Here is a 27,677-nt window from a genome sequence, read left to right on the forward strand (position 1 = left end):
TGTTTATTGTTATAGGAGGGTTGTAGCTTCTTCATTTTCATTTTCACCCCCATCATATTCTGGCACACCTGGATAAGAAATGGTGATCACGTTCGAAGTCATTACGTATGCAGAAGAAAACAACATGATGTCAGTAGCGTTGATTGTCAATATTTCAAGTCTAGGAAGAGTTGCCATGAAGATTGTTGGCCTGCGTTTTCTAAGTAGTAATGCGTTCACCTCCGGAGACACGTCTCCCAAAGATTCAATTTTGAGCTCATATATAGCATGGAAATTAGCACTTGCCCACACAAGCATTGATATGAGTAGTGTTTGGGTTAGTTCCGTGTCTTTGTGCATAATTACTATAACCAGCTGTTCAACAGTCAATCGGGGCCTGCCGGTTACGATATAGCTTTCGATCTTTTCTGCGTCTTCTGCCGTAGTTATTGCTAGCCGAATCACCCTGATGTCAATATCTGGCTGGGCAGAGAATATTGCCATCCAGAAAGATATGTCCATATATATTCCCTCCCAGTTTTTCTTGGCAATTGCCTGAGCTATATTGGGTGTTATTACTAGGCGTTCAAAGCCTCTCAACGCTAGATGGCTTGTTACCTGTTTCTGAAGTATCAGTCTGCAGCTAAGATCTTTTAGACCTGGCAGGAATCGCATCCATAACCCACAAACCTCTGTGATGTTTAGAGCATCTAGGCACACTAAAGACGTTATGTCTGGAGAGCTTTGTACCACCAGACCCATTGTCTTTCTCCCTTGGCTGAAATCGTAATGGGCGCCCAACCATTCTATAAAAAAGCTTGAAACCCTGTGCAGAACCAGCCGGCCTCTAATGTTGTAAAACTCCGTCTTGTTGGTGGTTAAACTGGTGTTTCGGGTTAGTTCTGTATTTTTGCCCATGCCAAAGCCGTTCAATGCCATATCTTTTATATCGGCTGTGGCAAGCGCATTAAGAAGCTTGGCCAGCCGGTCCATAGCATCTTCATCCGCCCTAAGCATATCAGAGGATTGGTCGTCGTCCAAAATTGTCAATTTGATAAGCTGGATGCCTGGGTCCATCACCTCTGGAATCTCTTTGAGTGCATAATCTCTTAGAGAAATGACTCTTTTTATGTCACACTGTTTCTTTCTAATGCATACAGCCCCTCCAACTTCTTTAACCTCCAGAGGCACTGTAGACTTGTTGAAAAACGCAATGGTTTTGTCTGTGTTATCGGTTCGCTCCAATACTTTAGATGGTATGAGCCCGCAGCATTTGCTGGCGGTGCAAATATTCACCAACCCTAGTAATCCAAAAATACAGAGTATCCATGTTTTTGTACCTGCAAAGCCTAAATATGGTAACTGGTGATCCATGATTCTCAGTTTTTCGGGCCAAATCATTTTTGCAAAAATATTTATAATTCAGGGCACTTACCCCGCGAACACATAACAGGGGCCTCTTTTTTGAAAACTTTGCCAATTAAGGGACACAATCTTCTTAGAGTGGTTTTCCACACAGGGTCTTTTCTCGCAGAAACATCCCGAACAAGCGCCCAACCTAGCATGGTTTGTTTATTCAATGATCGTTAATTAGTCTTGTTCTCACCTAAGGCGGCAGTTGTGAGCGGTATATTTGGTTGGTTCTTCTGCTATTTAAACATACCTGGGCTTTTTGTTCGACTTTGATGGTTTGTCTGTTGAGCTCTTTGTGTTGTGAGTGTTTTTCTGCAAAACCATTCGCAGATCAATAAAGTCTTTAATATACTTTCTAGCAATATCTAGCTGCATTGATGTCTTGATGGTTTCAAAGTCGGTGCGCTTCTTCATTTGGTCAATAGATCGGCCAATCATGTTGTAGAATCTTTCGTCATCTTCAAGTGACCCTTCGTTTTTGATATCTTCAAGCTTTTCCTTCACACTCTCGGAACTGTTGCTAAATACGGGGCTGCTATTAAGGGATGTGTTGCTGGGCGTTGGTGGAGTTGCTAGCTCAACCGGAGAAAAAGAAGCTGGCTTGTCAAGCGAAGTGGAAGAGTCTGATGAGTAGCTAGCTATTCCACCGAGCACGCTAACGCCCGTGGCCTTCTCCGTCGCTTTTTTGTTGTTTCTTAGACTCCGGGGGGCTTCTGCTGAGGCCACTTCATTGGCGGGGTGCAAAGACAAGGACTCCGGGGCCTTCTGGAACCGGCTGGGAAGACAGCTGCCTATTTTTTCCTTGAGTCCCCCCAGGATGGTTTTGTTTGTTTCTTTCTCGGCGCTTTCCTCCAGGCTATCACTGCTGTCGTTTACGCTTTCGGTGGTGTCTGTGGACGATAAATCCCTTGCTGCCGATCTGCGAATGATGTCTCCGGGGGACAGCGCTCTCCCTGACTGTTTTTTTGGTGTCTTGGTCTCTTTTTTGGCCCTGGGTACTTGGTGGATCTCATTGGCATTGTACTGTGTTTGGGTGTTGTAGGAGTTCTGGAGAATGGTATTTAGGTTGCTTACTGAGGGCCGCTCTTCTTTTGGGCGGTAGGTAGACGCGCTTGAAGACTCAACACCCGAAGTGTCTGAAAAGTACTCCTTAGCTGAAAAAATAGAGCTAGACGAGCTTAGATCCTCTATTCGGGTAGTTTCAGGCCTTGGTGCCGGGACAGCAGCTGCAGGGGGGTGCTTTTCTGTTAAGCGCAGCAAACCAAGCAGCTTTTCACGAATGTCATCTACACTGCAGGCACAGGGCTTTCTAGCAAGAGCCTCGGCTTCTTTTTTATCAGTAGAGCGCTTCAGTCTTTCTAGCGACCTACCAACAGAGACCACGTGCACGCGTCTTTTGTTTTCCTGTTTCTTGTTCCATGCATCCTGCAAGTGGACAAATGCTAGCTCTACTCTTTCTTTCAGCGTTCGCATGTAAACATTATGTGCCCAGACTATAAAACAGCACCTAATAGGACCAATAAATAAATAGAGAACTAAACGTTTATTGGCCACAATATTTCTCGTTTAGGAAATACTCTATTCAGGTTTAGACTCGGGCTTGGTCTCGGTTTCGGATTTAGACTCTGGTTTGGTCTCGGGTTTGGTCTCGGGCTTGGTCTCGGTCTCGGGCTCAGACTCAGGTTTGGTCTCGGGCTCAGACTTGGACACTGTCGGGGTCTCAGCAACGCCCGACTCTTTCTGATCCTGGGTCTTTGTGTCGTCAGAGGGAGCGCTTGCCGCTTCTTTGGGCGCCAGGTTGTGTTCCCTGCCACCGTCAACGGCTTCTTTGAATGCTGTAGAGTCCTCCTCACTAGTGAATTTGGCAATAAAGCGCTGAATGCTTCCAAGATCGTCTCCACAATTATCTCCAAAGGTGGTCCACATCCACGAGTGATCGGCCAGGGCGTACTTCTCCAGCGTGGTGTTTTTCTCAATGAAGTGGTTGCATCCAAGCTTGTAGATTTTCTCTCTAATGTGGAGGATTCGGTGTCTCTGGGTGTTTGGTTCCTCTGAAACTCTTATCTTTCCCTTTCCACGCACTACCCAGGACTTAGAGTCTTTGTTGTACCTAAAGAGGACGACAGGGCCCAGGAAAATAATGCGGTCTGTTTCATGCTCTTTCTGGAACTCTTCTCTCTTTTTGCGCAGCACCTCCTCGTCTGCCTCGTTGATTGCGGGCGAGTCTGCAAAGACGCTCTGCTCTTCCCTGTTCTCCATATGTGTCATGGGAGGAAAAATAAAAAGAAATAAAAAGTGGAGAACGAGGGAATCGAACCCCCGACCTTCCGCATGCAAAGCGGACGCTCTACCACTGAGCCAGTTCCCCCACATCTTGTTGGTTGCCATTCTCACCGTGTGCCCTTTATTTCTCCTCTGCTTTCTTTTAATATATGGAGGAGGTTCGACGAAGCGTTGGCGCTCTGGTGCAGAGAATTGTAAGAATGTTTTACGAGCCCCACCACGCAGTAATTATGGACATAATGCTGCACCACCTTGTGCTTGATGAGGAGGACCTGGCTGATAAAATGAAAATGCTTCCACGCGAGTTCAACCGCCTGGCAGTCAAGCTTCGCGACGACAAAATTTTATCATCTGAAACACTGAGCGACATAAAAGATGACGGGAGACAGGTAACAACCACCAAATTTTTCCTTGATTTTCGCACGATCAGAGACGTTGTCAAATACAAAATCTACACAATGACTCAGCGCCTGGAAAAAAAGCTAAGAGAAAACGAGAACACTCTAGGCTTTGGCTGCCCTAAATGCGGGGTGGCCTACTCCGTGCTTGATGCACAGTCTTTTCTCTCAATGGAAGACTTTACCTTCCGCTGCCCAGAGTGCAGGGAGGAGCTGGTTGAACAAAAAGGAGAAGACGCGACCGAAAAAGAGCAAGCCTCGGGAACTTTTTCGCAAATGATGGAGGAAATCTCTCCCATCATTGTTCAGCTAAAGGAAATAGACAGTATAGGCATGCCAGAGATGTCCAGAGGCAAAATCATTCTGGCCCTGCCCATTGGTGAAACAAAAAACCCAGCTTCTGAGCCGTCTCTCATGGACTCTCCTACCTTGGCCCATTTTGAGAGCCCTGTGCGCCCCGGGCCAAAGAAGCGCTCAGACATTCTTCTGGGCACGGAAGAAGGTTCGCTAGAACACTCTTCCAACTCCCCGGAAGCAGCAGAAGATGCCAACTCCATCAACGAGCTTCTAAGCGTTTGCGGCGCCCCAAAGAAGTTCGGCGATATAACAGAGGCGGACAAAGAGACTATGACAGAGTTAGAGTATGAGAGATACTTTGAGGTTTTTGAACAGTACAATAAATAACGCTCGGGCTTGAGGGAAAGTTAAAGCGGGCACAGCAATTTAATATGGCGGTGTCCTTAATCCAGGCCGCTTTTGCCTCTGGCCCGAGCCGGCTCTAGCCCTTAAGCACCGCCACAGGAGAAAGCTTACAGATTTTTTCGGAAATACCTGCTTCTTCGCAGAAAGCCACCACTTCGTCTATGCTTTTGTACGCCTTCTCGGACTCCTCGGAAAGATTGCTCAGGTTGGGCGTGCGGATGCAGACATTTGAGCTTTGAAGCTGGGCCAGGGTTTCGGCAAGAGGGATCTCTCTCTTCGCTTCTCTTCGGCGCAGAATGCGCCCAGATCCATGGCAGGTGGTGAAGCACGTCTTTTGGGAATCCTTGCCTCCCTTGATGAGATAGCTGCCTGTGGACATTGATCCGCCAACTGAAACAGGGGTTCCCACGCTTGGGTACAAAAGAGCACTCTGTGCGTCTGCAACCGATGTCACTCTTGTTGAACCCTTCCTGATGACTAGTTTTGGCCCTCCCCCAATTGTCTCTACCTGGGCTATGTTGTGGGGCACATCGCTAATAAAGTGGAGCTTGGCGCCTGGAATGATCTTTTTAAGAGACGCCTCTATTTTTGTGCCAATGATTACCCGGTTGCAGTATGCGTAGTTAGCTGCTGCGCCAACCATGGAAAGGTACTCCTGCCCCTTGGGGGAGGAGAGCGGCACACTAAGTACTTTTTTGTCTGACTCTTTCCTTAGATCGTTGCAGAACTCGGTAAAAGCGCGGTGCCCAAGACCCCTACTCCCGGTGTGCACTGAAATACAGAGGCTATCTTGTTTGAGCGAGAGGGCCTTGGCATCTGCCTCGTTAAAGATTTGGCTTACTGTTTGAAACTCAAGGTAGTGATTCCCCGAGCCAAGAGTTCCAAGATTCAGGAGTCCTTTGGCCCGCGGCTTTTGCCCAATGACGGCATGCGATGAGACCGGAATCCTTCCCCCGCACTCTGTTCCCAAAAGGTCTTTTTCGGTTGCCAGGCCCTCCTGCACCAAGTACTCAATTCCCCTCTCCAGAATCTGCCGTATACACAGCTTGCTTGCTGTTTCTTGTTCGTTAATGGGCACTTCGATCGCGATCGCATCAAGCACTTCTTCTCGGTGGGGCAGAAAGTCCGAAAGTAGAAGGTTTGTCCCCCACATCCGCACCCCGCAGTTAATGTCTGGGCCTATGGCCTCCGGGATAACCACGCAGGCGCTATCAGCTGCATCAAAGACCCCACACAACCCGACGGGGAACTCTGTTCCCGCGTGCATGTCTGGGAGGCCAACTAAAGGCCCACAGGCTCCAGGGAAGGTGGCCAGTTGAGCTATCTGATCAATTACTGTCATATTTTTGTCTCCATCAAGAAGATTTTCTCGGTATTTCTCTGGAACAAGAAGGATGCATTCGGTGTGCATCCCTTGAATGAATCCTTGTTCCAGCACTACTTCGTTTCGGGTTTCTCTGATTTTTTTGATGTCACCAGACCCTTGGTACTCACCTCTTTCAATTCGTGCGCTAAACTCAGACATATGTTGTTTTACTAGAATAGAATTTTGAGAAAATAAATAAATAGCACTGCTCGGGATAGGGGTCGGGTTGGCAATCTAATAAGTATCGCCACCTAATTACCAACACCCTCTTATTAAGGAAAGGTAAAATATTTTCGGCAATATTTTAGATGGAAGGAAAAGAGTCACTGCTTAGCAAGATGAAGAACAAGAAGTCTTTTTTAGAGACGGGAGGCAGCGAGGTAGCAAAGAAAGAGGCCAAAAAAGAAAAAGAAGAACTTCCTGTAAAAAAAGAGCTTCACGAACAAAAGGTTAACACAAACTACCTATTCTCAGAGAAAACCACGCTTTACAAGAAAAAAGACGGTGATTGGGTAGAGATAACCACAGGCACAGTTTACGGGCAGAACTTTGAGGATAAGGCAGTTCACATCTTCTTTGCTCTTGAGAACACCCGAGCGATTCTCCACGCGTTTATTACCAAATCTAGCGAAATAAAAGCTTTGGGCTCGCGGATGTTCTTTATTGCACAAGAAGAAAGCCAGCCAGCCCTCGTCTGTTTGGGGTTTGAGAGAAAAGAAGCGCCCGAGAGCATTCGAAAAAGTGTTGAAAAGTTTCTTGCAAAGATAAAAGAAGTGTCGCCACCCGGGATCGAACCGGGGACCTCATCCGTGTAAAGGATGCGTGATAACCACTACACTATGGCGACTTACGGCATAATAAAGGGAGTTTGGTAGCTAGGTGTGTGGCTGTGTTAAGAGGGCCCAAGGTTCATATGGTCCATTTGCAATAGTTGTAAAATCTTTTTTCGCATGTGGCTTATAGACAGAGTGTGCTCGTTTATTGGGCGAGGGCGCGAGGACATAAACAGCTCATTTGTTTCAGTGTGCTGGGGGTTGTTGCGTGACCTGGGGCTGGCCGGGGCACTAAAAAGCGACCTAGGATACTTTGTGCTTTGGATGCTTATGGCCGCTATTGGGCTGTATTCTATCTACAGATATATTAGGGCCGGTATCTCAGGCATGAGAGGCCTGTGCAAAACGATTATGGTTTGTGCGTGTTCGCTCATGGTGGTGTTTTTGGTTCTTGCAACAGAACTTAGCAGGCTAGGCCGGTTGCAGGAGGCGGCACTTGGATTGCTTGCGATGTTTTTCTTTTGCATCCCCACGGTGCAACTAAGGCACACAGAGCTCAAAAACGATAGGATTGTTTGGAGAACCCACTACTCTGCTGGGTTGTTCCTGGGTGTAGCAGCTTTGGTCTATTTTGTCAACTTGCCATATGTGGTGTTAGTCTTCGGGTTAGTTCCTTTTATCCTAATCTATCTACATAGAGAGCCTGACGTTTTTGCAGGTCACCCGCAAACCACATCGGGAAAGAGTGGGCTGAGAAAAAAACTGTTTTGGGTGTTTTCGTGTTTCTTCCTGGCCATCACCATCTGTTTTGTTGATTTAGCTTCTTATCTAGAGATGGTTTATGGAACCAAAGAACAGGCTATCCTCACACTTTTACCGCCACTCCAGCCAGAGCCTAGCAGCCCAGGGTTTTTTTCGCTTCTTCTTAACCCGCTAACACCTGAAAGTGCCCCTGCGCTAAGACGGAGCGCCTTCTTTAACATTTCGCCAACACGGGTAGTTATAACACTATTTTCCCTCTGCCCGAACCTTAGAATAAGGCCTGCCATCCAAACTCTCCCTGTGTCTTGGGCCGGGCGCTAACCTCCACATGCCTCGCTAATAAAGATGTTTGTTTGGATAGTGATTGATTTTTGGTCTCCCCTTAGCCCGACCCTGAAGCAGCCAATTAGAGTTCCACTCTTATTCAAAAACCTAAAACAAGTTCACCCAAAACAAGTCTTTACTTCCCGAATAAACAGAGTCTATGGATAAGTTTGAGATAGAAACAGAAAGACCAAGGATACCTTGGGCAATAGGCAGGTCTGTGTGCTGTGTGGTGATGTCGACGGCCTACGTCAACATGGTTCTTTGCGAGATTTCCGATCCCACCGAAGTGCTTGTTACCATTCTGGCAGGGTCTGCCTCGATACTTGCTCTGTATGGTCCAAACTCCCGAGTCAAGCTTCTCATAAGCAGCCTAGTCTCGGGGCTGCTTCTTTTTATACCCAATGGTCTCTTTCGCGCAGGGTGTGCAGGCGCTGTTGCGGGGTACTCCCAGACCGTGTCTGAGATCTACACCGCGCGGCTCTCACTAAAGGCGTTCCGCGCTGATGCCGTTAGCTTTCTTAACTTTGTTTCGACCATGCAGGCCTGTGTTATCTTCTTTTTGCTTGCTTTTACCTCCTTTGGGGACTATGCCAAGTCTTTTGGCCTGGCTGTTGTCACCATCGCTGTCCAGGCGTTTCTTATTCTTTATTGGGTCCCCATTCCCCCCATTGAGATAATAAAGAGAAACCTCCAGGGAAACAGCCTCATCTATGGCGATGTATACACCATGCTTACCGACCTTTTCAAAGGGGCGCCGTTTCCTTCGTTTCACTCAGAGTACAGCGAAATTGTTGATCTCTCAAATGGGAAAACTCTTCCCATCCAGTCTAAGGCCTGGGCAGTCGCTCAAAAAGTGAATGTTTCCTTTCTAACCACCGCAATTCTTGGTGTGCTCTCCTCGGACACCTCTAACTCCTCCTACCTGGTGCTTTTTTCCTGCACGACAATGTTTAGCTGGATGCACGCCCATCGCTCGCCCACCCAACATGTTGAGATGTGTACGCTGACAGTTGCCGTTATGCTTTTGTTTATTGTGCTGCTGTATGAGGTACCCCCCATGCTTGTTATTATCATGGCGTGCAGCGTTTACTTTGTGCCATCTGAAGAAGGGTTCCTTGCACTGACGTCGTGGGCCATTGCCATTGCTAACATCTTTAGAAGTTTGTTTGGTGCTGCAGTCTTTTACTTTCTCCTCCGAAACAGGATCTCTTTTTAAATTCTGTACACTTTTAGATTCTGTACACCTTTACATTCACATTCAATAAAAAACATTTATGGCTGCTGGTAGGTGTTCGGGCTGGTTATTGTGCCATGTTCCCAGTATTTTGTCTTGATCAAATCTACTGTCTCATTAAATACACCAAACAGGCCACTCAAGTACACAAAATGTTTATTGCCAAGGCTACTGGTACCACCCTATTATAGTTGACGATAGGTTTACCAAGCGGTTTGGAGGCGGCATATTACTTTGAGGAAGCATCTTTGGACTTGTCTGGGTTGGGCACGTCGTCTTTTGTTGCTTCATCTACAGCCGCGTCTGCGGCTTTGAGTGCCACTCCCGCGGGTGTTGTAGCGGCTGCAGCCATTCCTGTTTTTGTCGCTGTGTCTGCGACCTTACCAAGCGAGTCACCAGCTACATCCATGAACCCTGCTTCTACAACGGCAACGAGAGAAATACCAAATGCTATTATTGAGACTGTCTTCATACTAAACATACACCTGCGCCTTAAATAGCTTATTTTCCCAGCCAATGACTTTCTTTTGGCCCAGCCAGCTAACGCCTATTGGGTCTTGTAAGACCACATTAACAGTTACCAGACAATAAATCCGGGGCGCTCTATCAACGCACCAATCCAAAGAGCCTTCCACCCTAGGCCAATCACATTGCCTGCCCCTGGGTGGAAGGCTCTTTGGATTGGCGCGTTGATAGTTGGTTTGCCTTTGACGTCAACTTCTTTTGTCTGCCACTAGCCAACCCGAGGATAGGTCTGGGCTGTATCTGTGTTCGGGTTAGGTCGGATATTTTAACTTAAAGGTGCAACTTTAAAAATATGTTGCTAGTGTATTATGTAGGTGTATCGGTGGCAACCTGAAGGTAGATGTATCGGTGGCAACCTGAAGGTAGGTGTGTCAGTGGCAACCCAAAGGTAGGTGGGCTAAGTTAGTTTCCAGCCTGGATTTCAAAAGTCTGTGTTTATTCTAGCTTTGTGAATGAAGTACATCACAATGCATTTGTTGATAGTCTGCTAGAAAGTGTGCTCGGGTTAGTGGGTTAGTAAGAACTACCACCTCATTAACCAAAAGAACCAGGCAGATGCAAAATGCTTGATTTTGTTTACCATGGTCCAAAACCACCCTAGTGCTGGTGCTGGGATGACTGGCGGAACAAATCTAATTGAGAGATATTTCTTAACAAGATAGTTCTGTAGCAGATGCCTGTCAATCTCCACCCCAACAAGACACATCTGGTTGGGCGTGTTTTGCACGAGGGCAGCGACTATAGTGGGGGTTATGTTCCCTCTGCATGTAGGACACTCAACAGCGGGCAGAGCCACACCATCACCATCCACGGGACTAACTACGAGTAGTGTGGCTAGACATTCAAAACAAAGCGCGTGCTGGCAGATGGTCTGGCAGATGGCCGGTGCCTTGTTTTCTACAACCCATTCTTCCTCCCCAGTGTAGCAGATAGAGCATGTAAACGAACTAGTGTCCCCGGTCTCGTTTCTTGGAAGGATGGTGGCTGCGGTTTGGGTTAACCTGGGGACTATAGTTCCATTGGCCCAGTTGCCATATTCAGAAACTGGCAAAATATAGATGCAGTTCGCAGCTTCGGGTACATGGGCTCGGGTTAGTTCGGGCTGGGTGGCTAGCCCCGCCTTATGCTCCCATGTAAATGTAAGCACCGCATCTTGCCCCCCGAGTTTTAGTTCCTCTAGCAAGTCCATGGAAAAATCCCACCCCACTTTGGCCTCCACCTGTGGCAAAAGAGCTTTCCAGTTAGCTGTGTTGACAAACACTTTCTTAATGTGGGTAAATCTTGAGCCTGCCCATTTTAGGAGATCTTCAAAGTTTTCAGTAGTTAGACCAATCTCTTGGCTAAAAGTAAGCACTAGTTCAGTCGTGCAGGCATTCCACAGGGAATCGATTCTATCGGGCCAAAGAATAAGATCTATTTCGCGGTTTTCAATCTCTTCTATGATGAGAGTCTTGGGCCTCAGTCTTTGGAAATGGGTTGGGTCTGGACTTTCCCAAATAAGCTTAAAGATACTCATGGGTAAAGTGAGGCTGACCAAGGGCGGCACCACTAGAAAGTTAATCACGGTGGCCATTTCATTCTCTTCCAAACTAAACGCGCCAGCTCCTATCTGTCTAAGTACTAGATACTCTATGGTCAGGAAGTTATCAAAGCATCCTGGATTGAAGTATTGAAGGAATGGTAGGTTGATTAGGGACAGCGAGATAGTGTTTGTTTTTGAGTCTGAAAAAACAGTCATTAGGGCATTCATACAAACCAGGTCTTCTATGAGACAGTTGGTTATTGTAAGGTTGAGACTGATCCAAAAACTGAACTTTGACAAAACAAGACTAAGCACATCACTGGATACACTGTCAAACTCAAGGTTTTGAACATATATAGGATTTCGGGCGTCCACACTATGATAAAAGGGAACTATTTCGAGTGGGCTAGAAATCAACAGCGTGTGCACGTTTAGGTCAAACATCGATGAAAGAGCGTTATTGAGCTGTGTGGTGATCAACACGTCGTTAGGGTTCAGGGATGGAGTGGCGTAAATATGAATTTTTTTGAGAGGAATAAGCATAAAACTCAACTGGAAGTTAGCCACCACGCAGACATCTAAGTCTATGTTAAGGCATGGGGTTGCGACTAGAAGGTCTGCCATTGCTTGGGGGTCTCGTTGGTTTAAGAGGAGAGCTAGCCCTGGGTTTGCCGGGGCAAAGAAGTTTATGATCTCCCGTAGTTGTCTTGCTGTGATGCGTGTATCATCTATGTTGTTGGTTGTAGTATTAGCCTCTGGCATGGTAATTAGCTGGGTAATGTCATCCAGTAAGTTCACTGTTCTTATCATTTCGGCCAATAAAGCAATTAGTATCAGAAAAACCATAATTGACTTAGTTGGCAGGTGTTGTCTTTTTATTATTTGCGTAATCATCCCGTGCATCATCCGTTAAAAAGTTTTTTTCGTAAATAAAGGGATTCTGAGAGTTTCCAAACCATTTTCCAGGTAGGGGGCACCCTGGGTACTAGGCATATAGTGTAATGCCCCTGCCCTGCCATGCATGGCTGGTTCGGGTGTGGGGGTGCCTGGATTAAGAATGGAACTTTAAAACCATATGGCTTAGCTCGTGGCTGCCCTATTTTTATGTTTTTTTCAGACAATTGGTTGGCAGACCTATGTGCTAGGGGCGGTTTGCCTGTTTGGACCGTTACGATCATCGACCCCAGAGCGTGTCGTTGGCACCATACATCCGCACTCCATAAATCAGAACACAAAACGCGGTATTTTATTGATGTTAGGGTTAGTTATATTGCTACATTTTTGGTGCCCCATTGCCAATTATAGTGTGGGCCATTACGTTTTCTTGCTCTTGTCTGGATTGGACTTCATACTCGGGGTGTTGGCTTTGACTGCATCTACCACATCAGCTGCCATTTTCACGGGCGCGAAAGATGTTGCCGCAGTTCCTACTTTTGTTATTGCCGATGTAGCTGTGTCTGAGATCTTCCCAAAGGTGCTTGTTATTGAGTTCATGAACCCTGCTTCTACAACGGCAGCGAGGGAGATGCCCAGTGCGATTATTGAGACTGTCTTCATACTAAACATATTAGCTCCGCTTTAAATAGCTTATTTTTCCAGCCAATGACTGTCTTTTGAAAATAGTTCATCCTTTGGCTTTTAATTGGCAGCCGTAAACATACAACCTAACGAACATTGGGCAGTCTTTCTTGGCCGACAATCTCGAGATTTTTCATGGCATCCAGAACACCCGAACACCCGAACACCAAACCAGCAAGCTAGCCAAACGTTGGGTGTGTGAAGGCCTCTGGCGTGAAAAGAACTTCTGGCCTGCCACATTATTTAAAGGTCTCCTCTAAAAGCGTTTCCACATCCTTCCACCAGAAATCCCCAGTAGAGGTAGGCATGATCCAAAACGATACAATTGGAAGGGCGGTCTCAAGGCGGTAGAGAACGTTCATTCCGGTGTACAGATTGTTGAAGAGCGCCTCCACGCCTTTGTGCAGCACCAGAAGACTTCCAGCATCCGTTCCATCAACCGGGTCTACAATGTGAAAGTATCCAGCATCTTTTGCCTTGTGGACAAACCACCCCCTCTTAGGATCAATACCAACCCGGTCGTAGTATAGGTCGCACCCATATAGCTGCAAGAAATCCATCAGAAGCACGCCAAGGTTCTTCCCTGCATCTATGCACTGCCCCTGAATCAAAGGGTGGCTTTTCAAAAAACACTCACACATGAGGAGTAGCTCGTACTCGCCAACCGATGCCCCCTGTATACAGAGTCCTCTGCTTCTGAGAATGTGAGAGAGCACCAGGATCATTTTCTTAATAACGGGAAACTTTTTAAGGATGTTTTTCATATGGCTAAGTTTTTCATTGTACTGTGATTTGGCATAGAGTGTAACTGTGTACCCATAAGCCTTATCGATGTATGATACAAATGGCGGGTGGGCGTTGCCTCCCATGGCCACCACCCCATTTTCAGCTATATCGGTTAAGAAGCTACGGAGTAGCTTTGATGCATTTTCATCGGTATAGAACAGCTCTATATCAGTTGACTGCAGAGTAATGCCAAGGGAGGCTGTGGAGTAAATAGCTACCTCCGCAGCAGCCGCTCTCTTCTCTGCATCCTCAATGACCCGGGCTCTTGTTTCCAGGTCTCTCTTAGTTGGAAGTATTATGTCAGCTAGTTTTAAGGTTTCGGTGTTAAGCTTGTTTTTAGTGCCCGTGCTAAGGTCCTTGATCAAGCTTAGATGCTTGGTGATGGGAATTGTTTGTCCTCTTTGGGCGGTCCCGCCCCCATAACTGTGTTTCTCTCTCATTGCAAAAAAAAGCTGTAACATCCTTTTTATTACTTTTCGTAGACCAGAGAGTAGTCAGACTGTGAGTAGTTCTGTGGAACACCACCCTCCACCCATAGAGCAACCTCCTTCTGGGCGTTCTCGACACTGTCTGAGGCATGGCAAAGGTTTCTACCCATACAGTTGGCTAGGTCGCCTCTGATAGTTCCAATGTCTGCTTCCCTTGGGTTAGTTTGTCCAAGCAATCTTCGCATACCGTTGACAACATCATGCCCCATCACAACCATCTTTACCACGGGACCGCTCGTCATAAACTCAACGAGTGACGGGAAAAAGGGCTTGTCCTTAATGTGTGCGTAGTGGTTTTCCAATATCTCTTTAGTGGCTACACCGCTTTGGATAGTGCCGATGCCGTATCCCTTCTTCTCAATGCGTGAGATGATCTCTCCCACAACTCTTCTCTTTACGCCGTCAGGCTTAATCATGACATATGTGTACTCCATTACCAGGACTAAAAATATAAAATAAAATAGGCTGTGATGGTGGTTCAGGCTACCTCTCGCCCCATCTATGTTTCTTTCGCTGTATGGAGTTAGAGTAGGTATTTAAAGAATGAGTTGAAGTCGTCGTTATTAGACTGGGTGGTGTTCGGGGTGGGGCTTGGCGTTGGGGGCATGGCTTGGTTTTTGGCATAGTTTGGGCCACCCTGGGACTCAGCGGTCTGTGGCTTGAGTGCATTGTAGGAGCTAGTACCGAAGGAGTTGTCGGACAGTTGAGAAGACATCTGGGGGTAGAGTGAAGAGGCGAGGGCGTCAGGTAAGAACGATGACAGTAAAGAATCAGTCACTGAAGGGGGTGTTGCATCCTCCCCCGATGGTGCCAGGCTCTTGGCAGTGGATGCCTCAGACCTGGGGGTTTTGGCTTTGGTGGTGTGATGGTCTTTTGGCGCCGGTTTTGTAGCTTCTGCTTGGGGGCCAAACAACGTGTTCATTAAGCTATCGGTGGCTGAGTCTTCGGGCGGGGTGGTAAGCCTTGTGCTCACAAAGGGCGACCCAGCCCCCAGGATGTTCAGGCTCTTGCTGACAATCCCAGGCACAAATGGTTCGGGCAGAACAGGCCTTATGGTGCTGGGCGGGGTGAGCGTTGGGGAGGGAAACCCTGAAAAGTATGCTTTGCCAACCGAGGGAAGCATGGGGGAAGAAACTGCTGGCTGTGATAAATTAGACCGGCTGGGTACAAGCGGTGACGACGTCACAGGGGATATGGTAGACACACTCTGGACTACGTTGTTTGCAAGAAGAGATATAGGGGTTTCTAGATTTGGAGAAGCTGTTTCTGTATTTTGGCTTCTGGGGGGAGTTTTTAGAAGCATTTGTGTGCTTGTGTTCGGGTTCTGTGCTTGCGCCTGTATGATATTCTGGTTTGGCTGTAGATTGAGCGCCGGTTGTATATTGGCCGGGTTACTTCCAAAACCCGAACCTGTTCCCGGGGCAGCTACTTTTCCCAGCCCAAACCCGAACCTGAGGCCAAACCCAGGCCCAGGGCCCATCCCGAAACTGTTCAGGTTACTTTGGGTTAGGTTGCTGCTAAGGACGGGGCTAACCAGGGGCGCGCTTGGCGCGGAAGAAACAGCCGGTCGCGTGCTTCCCGGTGTTGCCACGAGTGATCTAGACACAGTTGGTATCGTACTGATAATGCGGGAGACAATGCTACTCTGGGGTGGAGTGGTTGGAGATGTTTCCATGAAACTGTTCCTTATGGGGGCGTTCATGGGCACAGGTGCCACCTGTTTGAGAATGGTTGTTTTAGGTGTCACGCTTAAAGTTCCCGGACTCTGCATTCCCATAAGAGGCGTTTCCGGAGCAGAAACGGCCCCCGATCCTATTTGGGACGGCTGAATGGGTGATGCCGGGTTAAACCCCGAGTTGAAAGAATCATACATATTTGACAGATTGGGTGTGTGCATTGAAGGGTTGGTCATTCCTTGGAGAAAGGAGGTCTCATAACCTGAACCAACCTGAACACTACTCGAAACCCCTGGAGTGCTTGGAGGAGACGCGATTGCTTTCGCGGCAGTGTGCTTTCTTGGCGCTGGTTGCCTTATTGGCCCGGGTGGGGGAATGCGTGCCGCAGGCATCGAAACGTTCAAAAACTCGTCCCTGGGTGGGATGTGCTCTGGGTGCCTGGCTGGGTGTTTTGAATATCCCCTTCTTGAAGGTTCTTCCATGGGCGCCTTTTCATACGACGCATTCTTCTGTCTTCTTGGCTTCGCGCGGGATGGGTGGGTCTCTTCAGGGTGCTCTGTGAGAAAATGAGTCATTGGACTGTTGTGTTCATGTTCATGTCTATGGTTTGGGTACTCCCGAAAGTTGGTGCTGTTGCTGGGCCGGTGGTAAGAAGGCTCGGGGTGTCTCCGGTAGCTGGAAGGAACGGGCTCGGTATGGTAAGTCAGTTCCGGGCGGGTTCGCCTTCCGTGGTGGCTGTTTTCTCTTGTGGCGTTTTTATGGGGTCGCCCCGGAGCGCGTTTAAAGGTGTGATGCGCGCTCTCTGAGAACATGTTGCTCTCATCTTCAAAGTCTTCTGAGGTTACAAGCTTTCTCTGCCCTTGTTCTCTACCGCGGGCGGGCTGAACCCGTCTTCTTCCCTGCGGTGTGATGTTGTAAAGCTCGTCAATGATCTCGTTCTCCACCTTTTTCATCATTTTTTTGCTGGCATTGCCTCTATTATAGTCGGTGAGGCGGCTTGAAAAGGACAACAGTCCCTTGGGGGCCTCAAGAAGCTTGCTGATTGACCCCAGCTTGTTTTTGATCTTTGTATAGTATGTTTGTGATTCAGGTGCTGGAAGGTTATCTGGCACAGGCTTGCTGGGGGGTCTTCTGGGGCCTTCTTGTGGACTGGCTAGCTTGTTCGAGTTGCTGTACTTTGGTGGCTTAGGTCGTTCATAGTAGCTTTGGTCAAACTCTTGTCTTGATGGGTATAGAGGTGGGGGCGGATACAAAGGCGCCGCTGCAGGCAAGGACGGGTTCGGGTTTTGGAGGGGCATTGGAGGGGGGTATGGCTGCGGGTGTGGCTCGGGGTTAGTTCGGGTTAGTTCGGGGTACGCATTGGGTGGTGGAATGTTCGGGTTTGGGTAGTATGGGGGTCCGGGGTAGGTGTTTGGTCCGGGGTAGGTGTTTGGTCCGGGGTAGGCGGTGGGTGGTGGAAGGTGTGGATTAGAGTGTGGTGGGAAGTGCGGGTTAGAGTGTGGTGGGAAGTGCGGGTTTGGATAGTATGGTGGTTCGGGGTAGGTGTTTGGTCCGGGGTACATATTGGGTGGATGGTAGGCGTCAGGTACGGATGCAGGCGCCTCTGTGGCAAAAGAACCTGAATACTTATCAATAATGCGAAAACGTGCCACACTCCCAGGATTAGTTGTGCACCTCTCAAAGAAGAAACTATTGCTAATGTACTTGAGACAGTGTCCATTCGAGCCGCGAACAAAGTGCAGGGTCTTCTCTCCATCTTCTTCTATCTGAACGTCAAAGGGATCACCTGGAGGGAAAGATGGGCGCTCGGGGTAGTTGTTGCCGTACCCCTCCCTTGGAAATGGCGGTGCTAGATGCTCGGAATGTTCGGGATGGCTCCACGGATCAAAGGAGGGGTCGGGCCTCCCGTAATAAGTGTGGGTTCTTGACTCCCAAACGTGTGGCGGGGTGCTGTACCCGTGGGGGTATGGTGTTTGTTGTGGTGGAGGCGGGGGGGAAGGATAGCGCCCGCTTCCCTCCCCGGGAAAGCCAAAGAACGGCTTTTTGAGGCCGGCTGGGCGCATCTCTTGGCGAACAAAAACCCTCCGCTCGTCAGGTTCGGTGCCAATAGCGTAGTGCCCACCGTCTAACTCAAGGAAGATCTTTCGGTGGTGGATATTCACACTTTGCCCCTTTCCAGGGTAGCGTAAAAGAATAGTGATGCCATCGGTGGTAAGATACTTTGAAGGCTCTTGGATGGATTGCAACACACGTGTACAACTCATCTCCCAGACAAGCACTCCCAGCGCAAGAAGTAGGCGCATTATTGTTTGTTGACCCAGGTTGTATTTATGTTTCCAATGTGCTGGAGGCACCTGGGAAGTGGCAACTTGGAATTTATTAAGAAACAGCTACCGGGTGTGCACTAGCACTATGCGGCTGTTAAAACAACCTCACTGGCAAGTTCATTGACGATCACTGCATCTACTTCGCACAAGCTGCTTTTAATTTCCAAATCAAGGTCAACAACCTGGTTGGATGCAAGCTCTTCTGCGGTGTAAAACCCACAGTCTGGTCGGGTAGTAGCATTGCTGCGGTCCCGCACCAGGTTCAATAGTTGATGGTATCTTCGGAGGTTCTTAGCATACTTGTCAAGCATCAGATGAACGGTTTGCACAACTGTGCTGCTTGGGGCATCAAGGGGCAGGGCATAGATGTTCATCGAGCTGTTTGCTGCTTCGATGTTAATCAGCTCCCTCTCACTAGTGGTTTCCAGCAGCCGGAAAAGATTGATCCGAGTGTACTGTTCGTGGTCCGCAATAAAAGCGAATAGATGGTTAATAACCATAATAAGCCGCTGGTTGTGGGGGTTCAGGTGCTCCAGGTACTGGGCAAGCATCTTTTGCTCTGGGCACTGGGCAAGGTTGTCAACCGTTGCGTCCAGGGCTGTTAGGGCGCTTTTAAGCTCGGCTGCGACACTGGGGGCCAGGTGCACAAAGTACGTCAAAACATCGATCATTGTAAGGATGTCGCCTGTCAGATACCCGGCGCTTTCGTCTCCAACCATGGGCTGGGTGCTCTTGTATTCGTGGATTTTCTTCTGGATACTTTCTCTAACCTGGGTGATAGGCTCAAGATCTGCGCCCTTAGTGGCTGAGACGATCATGTTCTTGACAATGGTGACAACGGCTGTACCGTCCACATTTCCATTTTTCTTTGACTCGCCAATGATAGAGCTAAGCTGGCTAGAGTACCTAGACAGCTCTTCTTCCCCGCAGTTAAACGCCATCCACTTGGTTAGGTCTCCGCCCATGTTGTAAACCGTGGTCCAGAACCGGTAGTTGTTGGTTTCAATGCTTGACAGCCCGGAGAACACGGCTGGCGTGTTTTTATCTGATCCGCACCTTAGGAGCTGATCAATTTCTTCAATTGATATCGCCTTTTTAATGCTTTTGCGGTTGTTGGTCTGATTAATAAACATTACTTCAAATCCTTTTTTGATGATTCGGGTGTGCTCAATCTGCTGCTTTTTTTCCTCGCTGGTAAGAACAGCTGGCTTCTTCTCCGGGGTGGTAACCCAGCTCTTCAGCCATGACCCAGTGGAGTAGGCCTTGTTTATTAGCCACCAACCCTTAGTGGTGGCTTTTTCTTCGGTTGGGCCAAGATATCTGGTAGGAATGATGTTCTCTTTCTCAAAAAGAGCCTCAAGCTGTTCTTCGGTAATTTCCTTCAAATCATCGTATTTTTCCACACCGCTGCCAGCCACGATGTCTTCGGGGGCTCCCGAAAGAATAACCGTGTTTGGGGTGTTGTCGACTGGTGTCTGTCGTCTGAGAATGGTAGGTTCTGTCTCTTCTTGGCCACTAGAATGCCCAGAACACCACGATTGGTACAAGAAGTATAGCCCTGTGCCTGCTAGAGCCACAAGGACACATGCTGTGATTCTGATCAACCATCTCTTTTGTTTCATTTTATAGGTTAGCTCCATAAAAAAAATTGTAAAAATGACTTTAAATATATACTAGGGTAGTCACTGGCTGTAAAAGTTTTACCCCATTGTAAAACCAAGAAAATATTATGCCATAGATTTTTTAGTTTAGGCTTTAGACTAGCTGCGTTCGGTTACACTAGCAAATAAGGATTTAGTTTTAAAAATTGCTAAATTTTACTTTACCGATGTACGCAAGAGAACCAAGCATTCCAGACACAATCGTGCCACAACCTCCTACAGACACTGTTTCCTCGCTGCTCTACAGCCCAAACAGCGACATTCTAGCTGCGTGCTCCTGGGACGGGTCTGTTTACATATACGCACCTAGAAACCCTTCCTCCCACGAGTCCATGTCACTCAAAACGTCAATTCCAAACATGAACGCGTCGCCTATCCTTTGCAGTTGCTTCTCGAACGATGGGGCGCTGCTGTTCACTGGAAGCGCTGATGGAAAAATCCGGGTGATTGATATGACCACAGGCAATCCAACCGAATTTATTGGGCACGACTCAGCTGTTAGCTGTATGGCCTTTACATCGACGCAGCTTCTGGTTACTGGGGGCTGGGATAAAAAGCTCAAGTTCTGGAACCCGCAGAGCATGCAAGCCCCGGTAAAAGAGCACTTGTTAGAGGAGAAGGTGCATGCCATGGATGCAAAAGGCTCCGTGGTTGTAGCATGTCTCACACGCAACTTAATGGCTATCTTTGATGCGTACACCCTTGAAAAGAAGCCGCCTGCCGCCACAAACACCTACGGAAGCAGCTCGTTCATAGGGAGCAAGTATGGGCGCAGCTCTACCATGGGGATGGGCTATGGAGCCTCGTCAATGAACAAGTTTGCAACCAAGCTAACATGGCAGATAAGAAGCATAGCCTGCAACAGCACGGGAAGCTTTGCTCTTCTTGGGGCTATAGACGCGCGGGCTGACATTATTGCCATACAGAACACCGACAGCCACTCGCAATCGGACTTTTACGTCTTTAAGTGCCACAAACAGGATAAAGAGCTCTACCCGGTGAACAAAGTGCTTATCCACCCTGTGTATCAGACAACCATGGCCACCTTTGGTGGGGACGGTATGTACAACCTGTGGAGAAGACCTGACAGGTACCGCCTCAAGTTTGGAGGCCCGGGAAATGGCCAATCTATCACAACCGCCGCTTTTGACACCACAGGGAGGTATCTGGCATACGCGACCGGCTACGACTGGAGCAAAGGCTATCTTCCACAAATCAGCATCCCCGTGGAGATAAGAATAGTCCCAATCAGTGAAAAATACCATCAGAAATAAACCAATAACAATCTTTTTCGCAAAACCTTGTCCTTACAATCATTTACTGTTTGCCCGTTATTTTTCTGATGATACATCTATCTTTTGAAGCATTGGGGTGCACTTTTTCAGTGTTTTTATCAGAGCCTTCTTTTCTTCTAGATACGATTTACATGCGTGCAATTCGCTTAACGCGATCTGCAGCTTTTTCTGGAACACTTCCATCTTTTTCCCTCTCTCCTGCCGCTCTTCCTCGTAGAAGTGCTCTCGCTGCCCCAGCTCCTGGGCGTTCTGGGAAATGATGCTTTTGGTGTAGGCAATAAACTGGGCAAAGAGGTTATTTAGCGTGGTGAACTCTTTGATGCCTATTTCTTCTGCCAGCTTCAGGGACTCGGGTTTAAGCTCAAGCCGGGCGCGAATTTCTTCTCTTTCTTTCAGAAGCGCCCCCTTTTCTTCCTTTAGCTTTTCAGCCTGTCTCTGGGTTAGTTCGAGCTCCTGGAGTATTTTTTCCTCTTCTTTTCTGATAGTGCTGATGATGGTGTTTTTGCTGCTGAGTTTTTCAGCAATTTGGTGGGTTGTCATGTTTTGGGTGGCAAGAATAGCTTTGGTGATCTCCTCTGACGACTCCAGCCTTCCCAGCGCATTGAACACCCTCTTGTGAATGCGTGACAGGTGGTCTTTGTACTCCTTCATTGAGTCTTCTGTCGCGGCAATGGCTCGGTCCGCTTTGGAGAGCGCCTCTCTTTTCTGGTAATAGGCCTGCTGTGTTTGCTGTATCTGTGCGTTTCTTTCGGCAATGATTCTTTCCGCTCTTTTTTCAACCCCATCGCACTGTACCTGAATCAGGTGCTTTTCTCTTTTTAGCTCCTCAGTGACCTTTTCCCCCAGAGCGTTCTTTCTTTCCTGCTCCTTGGCGTAGATCGCCGCCTCTTCGGCCCGCCTCTGTGCCTGGAAAAGCTCTTCTTTGACGGCTGCTTTTTCTTGGGCCAGCGCGTAGGCTTTGTCTACCTCTACCTTGTAGTCTGCTTCTAGGCCCTTTGAGAACTCTTCAAGCTTGATGTACTCGTCCTTAAGCTGGGCATACGATGACCTTAGACTGTGCAGCGCGTTTTTAAGCGTCTCTGTTTCTTCTAGCTCTGACTTGACAGTTAGTATTTCTGTTTTTATCTGCTGGAGCACTCGCTGACTTTCTCGCTCACCATCTTTCTTGGCTGAAATGTGGTTGGAGAGCTTGATACAGTCTCCTTTTATCTGCTCGTTTTCTTCTTCAAGTGCTGTGGTTTTTAATGTGGCTGTTGTGTAAAGCTCTTCCCATTGAAGCTTTTCTTGGAGCAGTGTTTCTATCGTTGCCTTTGCGTCTTTGAGGATTGTTTGGGTTTCCTCTTGTTTTTGCTTGCAGTCGCATGGAGGGGGGAGAGAAAAGGTTGTTTGGTTTGTTGTGTCTTTAAGCTGTAGTTTTAAATGGGCTATCTGCATTTTTAGGTCAAAGTTTTCTTTCTCCAGTCCTTCCAGGTGGGTGTCGTACTGCTTAATCGGCATGCCCTTCCCTGTTTGCATTGTTTCCATTTTTCCTGCTTTTTTCATGTAATTTTTATTGTATGGTCATTCTGGTGGCGTATGGCACGCAGGGAGGCAAGGCATCTGGAACTGCCACCTATATACGGCATTTGCTTGAAAGAGACTTTTCCTCTTTTGGTGTTTTCTGCGAAGTGGTTGATATCGATTCTTTGGTGGTGGCCGAGCTAGATAAGGTGTCTTTGGTTATCTTTGTTTGTTCAACTACGGGGGATGGCGATGCTCCGTACAACATGCAAAGCTTCTGGTGGGAGCTAAAGAGGAAGGTGTGGACTGGGAAGTTCCCAAACCTCTATTTTGCAGTGGTGGGTTTGGGGGACTCTTCTTACCGGAAGTTCAACTACGCCGGAAAAAGGCTGTTCAATCGGATGGAACAGCTGGGGAGTCTTTCACTAGCCCAAAGGTGTGATTGCGACGATATGGACCCACAGGGCGTGTACACGGCTCTTGGTGCGTGGTGGCAAAGCTTTAAGGCCGCGCTGGAAACCACTATTGCCAACAACCTGATTCAGTTAACGAATACCTCTCACTTAGCTTTACTGGAAAATCCCGAAAATCCCGCCAACCCCGAAAACCCGAAGACTGCCAAAAAATCAGGCTTTGAGAGTGTTCTTCTCTCAAAAAGAAAGATGGCTCCTTACGGAAGTGTTGACGATCTCACGAAGAAGGGGTCCAACTACTCTGAGGTCATTGACTTCTCCTTCCAGATAGACAGAGACGATTTCACACCCGGAGACGTTCTTGCAATCTACCCTGAAAATAACGACTATGAAGATTTTATCAAAGAGTTTGTGCTTAGTGGCCCAGTGAACAGGGAAATGTTCAAAAAAGAAGCTGACTATCAGTCGGTGCCAATGTTCCACTCTATCCTGGACCTATACCAGCTACTAACTGCTGGGGTGTACGTCAGATTCAACTCTTCCTCTTTAGGAATGGAGAAAACGTATTCTGCCAGGTTAAAAGAGATTTCTGAATCGTACGATCTCTACTACGACTACATTCTCAAACCACAAAGAACCTACAAAGAGGTTCTGAGAGACTTTTATCTTCAGATAGATGGATCGTACAACTTTCTTCCAAAAATACTTCCTCGCTACTACACCATCAGCAAACGAGAAGAAAACAGGTACACCATTACTGTAGGCATAGTAAAAAGAAGGACCAGCCACCCTGTGCCTCGCCAGGGTCTTTGCTCAGAGTACCTGAAGGGCCTGAGCATTGGGGGCCGGGTGCTACTTGACATAAAGCCCTCTTTGCTCGACCTGTCTGGAGAGCTGCTTCTTATATGCACGGGAACGGGGATTTCTCTCCCTCGGTGCACCATTAACGAGTACCTCCGAGGGCGCTTGCCAGGTGTAACAAGCCTGAGCGTTGTTTTTGGGTTTAGGTCTCTATTATATGATTTTTTGTGCTGGGAGGAGCTGACTGGATGCCCAGAGAACTCGGCAGACAAGTTAAACCATCTTTCTTGTGCAAACCTTTCCTCGGTGGTTCAGCACCGAAACGGCGCCCTGGCAGTACACTTTGAAAAGCTTTCCGTGGACAAAAAAAGAAGAGTTTCGCTTTTTATTGCGCCATCCCGGGTAAAAGAAGACATTTTCTCGCACACCCAAAACCACACCCCCAAAGACAGTCCCCAGCATTCACACACATCCCCCGGCAGTCTTCTTCCAGTGCAGCTATTTTCAGATGCACTTGATAAGGTGGGCCAAACACCAATTAAGGATCGAAACTATATTGACGATATACTAAAGACTTTTTCAGAAGAGGCTCTTTCCCAAAACATAGTCGTTAGTGGGAACATACGCCTAAGCAAAACAGTCCCAGCAGCCATTGAGGCCTGCACCGGTAAAAAACCAAGCATCCAGGCAGAGTGCTGGTAGTTAGTTCGGGGTAGACTAGGGCTTACACTTCATCTGTGGAGTGGTTGATTTTGATGGCTTCAAATGCTGTGGTGGTTGCTAGCTTGGCCAGCATATTACCATTTTGGAATAAAAGATCAGTGACGAGGAAAAGAGCATTTTTGTCTCCTTCTTTGATCTTGGCGGTGAGGAAGTCTTGTATGCCAAGATTTACCAAGCTATTTTGGGGGCGGAGCACATGTGAGCAGAGGGGGTATGCTTTGGTGGTGTTTAGATCGCTGTAATGGACGTGGGTGCTATTGGCGGTGCAGGCGCCAAAGACGTTCCCAATGATGCTGCTACAGGTGTCATACGCCTCGTTCCCAGTCTGAGCAGCTTTTGAGGAGTTTGCTGCTGCGATGTTGTTGATTGTGAACAGAATGGCAAAGGTTGCGAACAGGGCACATAGAAAGACAATGGTAATCTTTTTGATGTAGACGTACAGAATAGTGTTTGCCGACATGTCTTCTAATGGTGGCTCTTGGGTGATTTCTTCGTCACTCCCAAAGGCTATGCTGCTACAGTCATCCATCGATTGACTAAATCCAGCACCAATCAAAGAATGTATGAGGCATAATAGGGAGAACATACACAGCGTTTTTTTAAATAGCAAATGTTTAGTCATAGTTGGCATCTTTCCTCAGCATTTATAGACCGGGGCATCATAGTCAATCACTGCAACTGTCTTGTGTCAACAAGTGAAAGGTTTGGGAAGCGAGTGGGCCGGGTGGGCAGAGACGTTTTCCTAGATAGAGAGGTGTATCTTTTCAAAAGGAGGCACCACCGCCACATCTAGGCTGCACTGTGACACGTATAGCGCATACCTGTCTCCCTCCTGCCTGATAAAGTACTTGGTCATAGGCGAATATAGTGGGACACGGCAAATTGGCCATGTTAGTTTGTGGCCCGAGCTAACACACACTTTTAGCAGTTGGGGTAGACACTTGCTACAGATCATGTGCTGTGCTTCATCAAGGATGCAGAAGTACGTGGGGCTGTCTGCGGGCAAGGCAGAGCCATTGTCCAAGTCATCCTCAAAAAGGTACATGCACACTGGGCACATAGGGTCGGGGTCTCTTCCCAGCCTTGGGGCGAGGGGGAAGAGAGCTAGCCTCTCCCGAACAGAGAGGATGGGAGGGTTCGGGCGGCCCCTTATTTTCCCTGCAGCCCAGTCGGTGTAGACTCGGAGGGGAAGGTTGATCCGCCTACCTTTCGTTGTTTTTTCCAAATGTGGTGTTTTGTATTTAAGACAACTTTTTCCAAATTATACCCAGACTTCATAAAAAATGCAAGTATATGGATAGTGTTTGGTTCGTCTATATAGAGGTAGTTTGGTTGGATGCTGCATCTAGAGGGGGCAATAAGCGTGTTTTGAGCTGCACAAACATCCACCTCGGAGCAGCGTGCATGTGCTTAACTTGCTGGTGGGGCACAGGATTCATTTAGCACGTGCTTATAGTGGCAGATTTTTATATTTAGATAACACTGGAACAGATCTTGATTGGGATACAGACTCTGCGCTTAGCATTGTTTTAAACTTTATTCTTAAGTTAAAGATTGACAACAATACTACGAGCCGTGGTTGTTACAATAGTGCTGGGCCGTAAAAAAGAACCAGCGCATTCACTCCCCCAGCAAGCAGCCAGGACTAATTCCTGTGTGCTGGAGTTTGTTAACACACCTGAGACCCGTACTTGTTTTTGAATTAACACAGCAGCTTTAAAAATAAGTAAGTCAGGGATTAGTATATTTTCATATCTTTTGAGGAATAATTTATCTAAGTAAAATGAAAGCAATACTGTGTCTACTGCTGGCTTTAAGGTTGCCGCGCAAAAGACTTTGGGCCTATGTGCTTGTGTTGGCGGCCCCAGCAAATGTTTTCTCTGCAGGTGTGGATACTTCCAGGCTTCTTGGCAACTACCACCTGCGAGATCCTGATGTGTTCGAGCGAGCCGATGATACAGACCAAACCATTGAGTTTTTCAGAAAATGCAACATACCTTTGAAAATTAAGAACGTGGGTACATCCAGGTTTATTATAAAGAAGCAACAGATGTCAACCACGAGAAAGATATACATACGAGAATATATGGTAGAAGAAATCCCAGACACGATAAAGCCCGAAATCCAACTTTATGATCTGCATATTTACGGCGACGAAATATCCTCTACGTTACCTATGGGGGGGAAAGATGTCATTCTTCGGCTAGCTAAGCTTCTTTATGCGCTTGGAGACACCAACATAAATGAGGTTCTACTGGGCGTATTTGATGTGGAATATGGGTTAGACTTTGGTTTGGCTTTCACCGGGCTGTGTGTTTATAGCATTAGTGTACATCTAGTTCTGCATCAGGTTTCGGCCTCTTTTGTTAGGTGGCTAGGAGCAAAATACAATTTTGCCCAACCGCGAGCACCAATGGGTTTAAAGCTACAAGATTCGCCAGACATAACGTCTTTGGTGTGTCTAGATGCTCTAAACTTCACAGAGGTTTATGGTTTGTGGATTAATGACCTGAAAAACCTTCAAGATCTTGACTGCAGGCTGTTAAAGGGAAAACATGTAACCAAGAGCCTAATGGTAACTGGGTTAGGGAAGTTATCAATAACACCCAATATAGCTCAAGCAATTGCCAATAAAAACTGGGAGGGAATATATATGGACATATCTTTCTGGATGGCAATATTCTCTGCCCAGCCAGATATTTATATAACAGGGCTACTTCTCCCAATCAAAACAATGGAGGAAGTGTATATGCTTGGAAACCGCCTTAAAACGACCCCTCCTCTTATTTGCGTTGGCGACCTGACTATAACCGCGACATGCCAAGCGATAGAATTGACTCAGCAACTGGTTAAATTGATACTTGGATGGTTAAACCGTTACTTTAAAGAGCTATGTAGGCTCACTATTGTGGCTTTAAAACCCACCTCCGCAGAACTAGTCTCATTCCTTGAAACAAACATTCCAACCTGCATGCCATCATTATCTCTTAAAATATTTCAACTAGAACATTATAACCTCCCCCCTCTCCGCCCTTTATATCCACTAACCACGAACGTGATCACCATTTCTTATCCAGGTGTGCCAGAATATGATGGGGGTGAAAATGAAAATGAAGAAGCTACAACCCTCCTATAACAATAAACA

At 47.5% G+C, this 27,677-nt stretch overlaps 19 protein-coding genes across 19 annotated transcripts; 7 read left to right on the forward strand and 12 right to left on the reverse strand.

The window, feature by feature from the left end:
- Nucleotides 1–9: 9 nt before the first annotated feature.
- NEDG_02163 (uncharacterized protein) lies at nt 10–1,380 on the reverse strand (the record flags this gene model as incomplete). The annotated part of the gene is made up of 1 exon (XM_067689581.1): nt 10–1,380. The coding sequence occupies one exon, from the start codon at nt 1,378–1,380 to the stop codon at nt 10–12; it is 1,371 nt and encodes a 456-aa protein (XP_067545779.1).
- A 252-nt stretch (nt 1,381–1,632) lies between these two features.
- Nucleotides 1,633–2,865, reverse strand: NEDG_02164 (uncharacterized protein; the record flags this gene model as incomplete). The annotated part of the gene is made up of 1 exon (XM_067689582.1): nt 1,633–2,865. One exon carries the CDS (start codon nt 2,863–2,865, stop codon nt 1,633–1,635), a length of 1,233 nt encoding a protein of 410 aa, XP_067545780.1.
- A 105-nt stretch (nt 2,866–2,970) lies between these two features.
- NEDG_02165 (Ran-binding protein 1) lies at nt 2,971–3,660 on the reverse strand (the record flags this gene model as incomplete). Its single annotated transcript, XM_067689583.1, has 1 exon — nt 2,971–3,660. One exon carries the CDS (start codon nt 3,658–3,660, stop codon nt 2,971–2,973), a length of 690 nt encoding a protein of 229 aa, XP_067545781.1.
- A 164-nt stretch (nt 3,661–3,824) lies between these two features.
- NEDG_02166 (transcription initiation factor TFIIE subunit alpha) lies at nt 3,825–4,757 on the forward strand (the record flags this gene model as incomplete). The annotated part of the gene is made up of 1 exon (XM_067689584.1): nt 3,825–4,757. One exon carries the CDS (start codon nt 3,825–3,827, stop codon nt 4,755–4,757), a length of 933 nt encoding a protein of 310 aa, XP_067545782.1.
- A 94-nt stretch (nt 4,758–4,851) lies between these two features.
- Nucleotides 4,852–6,300, reverse strand: NEDG_02167 (tRNA-splicing ligase RtcB; the record flags this gene model as incomplete). Its single annotated transcript, XM_067689585.1, has 1 exon — nt 4,852–6,300. One exon carries the CDS (start codon nt 6,298–6,300, stop codon nt 4,852–4,854), a length of 1,449 nt encoding a protein of 482 aa, XP_067545783.1.
- Nucleotides 6,301–6,449: 149 nt separating this feature from the next.
- Nucleotides 6,450–6,956, forward strand: NEDG_02168 (uncharacterized protein; the record flags this gene model as incomplete). Its single annotated transcript, XM_067689586.1, has 1 exon — nt 6,450–6,956. The coding sequence occupies one exon, from the start codon at nt 6,450–6,452 to the stop codon at nt 6,954–6,956; it is 507 nt and encodes a 168-aa protein (XP_067545784.1).
- A 135-nt stretch (nt 6,957–7,091) lies between these two features.
- Nucleotides 7,092–7,997, forward strand: NEDG_02169 (uncharacterized protein; the record flags this gene model as incomplete). The annotated part of the gene is made up of 1 exon (XM_067689587.1): nt 7,092–7,997. The coding sequence occupies one exon, from the start codon at nt 7,092–7,094 to the stop codon at nt 7,995–7,997; it is 906 nt and encodes a 301-aa protein (XP_067545785.1).
- Nucleotides 7,998–8,160: 163 nt separating this feature from the next.
- On the forward strand, nt 8,161–9,219 carry NEDG_02170 (uncharacterized protein; the record flags this gene model as incomplete). The annotated part of the gene is made up of 1 exon (XM_067689588.1): nt 8,161–9,219. One exon carries the CDS (start codon nt 8,161–8,163, stop codon nt 9,217–9,219), a length of 1,059 nt encoding a protein of 352 aa, XP_067545786.1.
- A 1,066-nt stretch (nt 9,220–10,285) lies between these two features.
- Nucleotides 10,286–12,187, reverse strand: NEDG_02171 (uncharacterized protein; the record flags this gene model as incomplete). Its single annotated transcript, XM_067689589.1, has 1 exon — nt 10,286–12,187. One exon carries the CDS (start codon nt 12,185–12,187, stop codon nt 10,286–10,288), a length of 1,902 nt encoding a protein of 633 aa, XP_067545787.1.
- Nucleotides 12,188–13,101: 914 nt separating this feature from the next.
- Nucleotides 13,102–14,088, reverse strand: NEDG_02172 (non-canonical poly(A) RNA polymerase PAPD5/7; the record flags this gene model as incomplete). The annotated part of the gene is made up of 1 exon (XM_067689590.1): nt 13,102–14,088. One exon carries the CDS (start codon nt 14,086–14,088, stop codon nt 13,102–13,104), a length of 987 nt encoding a protein of 328 aa, XP_067545788.1.
- Nucleotides 14,089–14,117: 29 nt separating this feature from the next.
- Nucleotides 14,118–14,570, reverse strand: NEDG_02173 (nucleoside-diphosphate kinase; the record flags this gene model as incomplete). The annotated part of the gene is made up of 1 exon (XM_067689591.1): nt 14,118–14,570. One exon carries the CDS (start codon nt 14,568–14,570, stop codon nt 14,118–14,120), a length of 453 nt encoding a protein of 150 aa, XP_067545789.1.
- Nucleotides 14,571–14,659: 89 nt separating this feature from the next.
- On the reverse strand, nt 14,660–18,115 carry NEDG_02174 (uncharacterized protein; the record flags this gene model as incomplete). The annotated part of the gene is made up of 1 exon (XM_067689592.1): nt 14,660–18,115. One exon carries the CDS (start codon nt 18,113–18,115, stop codon nt 14,660–14,662), a length of 3,456 nt encoding a protein of 1,151 aa, XP_067545790.1.
- Nucleotides 18,116–18,222: 107 nt separating this feature from the next.
- Nucleotides 18,223–19,779, reverse strand: NEDG_02175 (uncharacterized protein; the record flags this gene model as incomplete). Its single annotated transcript, XM_067689593.1, has 1 exon — nt 18,223–19,779. The coding sequence occupies one exon, from the start codon at nt 19,777–19,779 to the stop codon at nt 18,223–18,225; it is 1,557 nt and encodes a 518-aa protein (XP_067545791.1).
- A 188-nt stretch (nt 19,780–19,967) lies between these two features.
- NEDG_02176 (mRNA export factor) lies at nt 19,968–21,074 on the forward strand (the record flags this gene model as incomplete). Its single annotated transcript, XM_067689594.1, has 1 exon — nt 19,968–21,074. One exon carries the CDS (start codon nt 19,968–19,970, stop codon nt 21,072–21,074), a length of 1,107 nt encoding a protein of 368 aa, XP_067545792.1.
- Nucleotides 21,075–21,131: 57 nt separating this feature from the next.
- On the reverse strand, nt 21,132–22,619 carry NEDG_02177 (uncharacterized protein; the record flags this gene model as incomplete). Its single annotated transcript, XM_067689595.1, has 1 exon — nt 21,132–22,619. One exon carries the CDS (start codon nt 22,617–22,619, stop codon nt 21,132–21,134), a length of 1,488 nt encoding a protein of 495 aa, XP_067545793.1.
- A 32-nt stretch (nt 22,620–22,651) lies between these two features.
- NEDG_02178 (uncharacterized protein) lies at nt 22,652–24,511 on the forward strand (the record flags this gene model as incomplete). Its single annotated transcript, XM_067689596.1, has 1 exon — nt 22,652–24,511. The coding sequence occupies one exon, from the start codon at nt 22,652–22,654 to the stop codon at nt 24,509–24,511; it is 1,860 nt and encodes a 619-aa protein (XP_067545794.1).
- Nucleotides 24,512–24,533: 22 nt separating this feature from the next.
- NEDG_02179 (uncharacterized protein) lies at nt 24,534–25,061 on the reverse strand (the record flags this gene model as incomplete). The annotated part of the gene is made up of 1 exon (XM_067689597.1): nt 24,534–25,061. One exon carries the CDS (start codon nt 25,059–25,061, stop codon nt 24,534–24,536), a length of 528 nt encoding a protein of 175 aa, XP_067545795.1.
- A 213-nt stretch (nt 25,062–25,274) lies between these two features.
- Nucleotides 25,275–25,592, reverse strand: NEDG_02180 (uncharacterized protein; the record flags this gene model as incomplete). Its single annotated transcript, XM_067689598.1, has 1 exon — nt 25,275–25,592. The coding sequence occupies one exon, from the start codon at nt 25,590–25,592 to the stop codon at nt 25,275–25,277; it is 318 nt and encodes a 105-aa protein (XP_067545796.1).
- A 723-nt stretch (nt 25,593–26,315) lies between these two features.
- On the forward strand, nt 26,316–27,668 carry NEDG_02181 (uncharacterized protein; the record flags this gene model as incomplete). Its single annotated transcript, XM_067689599.1, has 1 exon — nt 26,316–27,668. The coding sequence occupies one exon, from the start codon at nt 26,316–26,318 to the stop codon at nt 27,666–27,668; it is 1,353 nt and encodes a 450-aa protein (XP_067545797.1).
- Between the last annotated feature and the right edge of the window lie 9 nt (nt 27,669–27,677).

This window comes from Nematocida displodere (assembly GCF_001642395.1).
Source record: "Nematocida displodere strain JUm2807 chromosome Unknown 16, whole genome shotgun sequence".
NCBI lineage: Eukaryota > Fungi > Microsporidia > Nematocida > Nematocida displodere.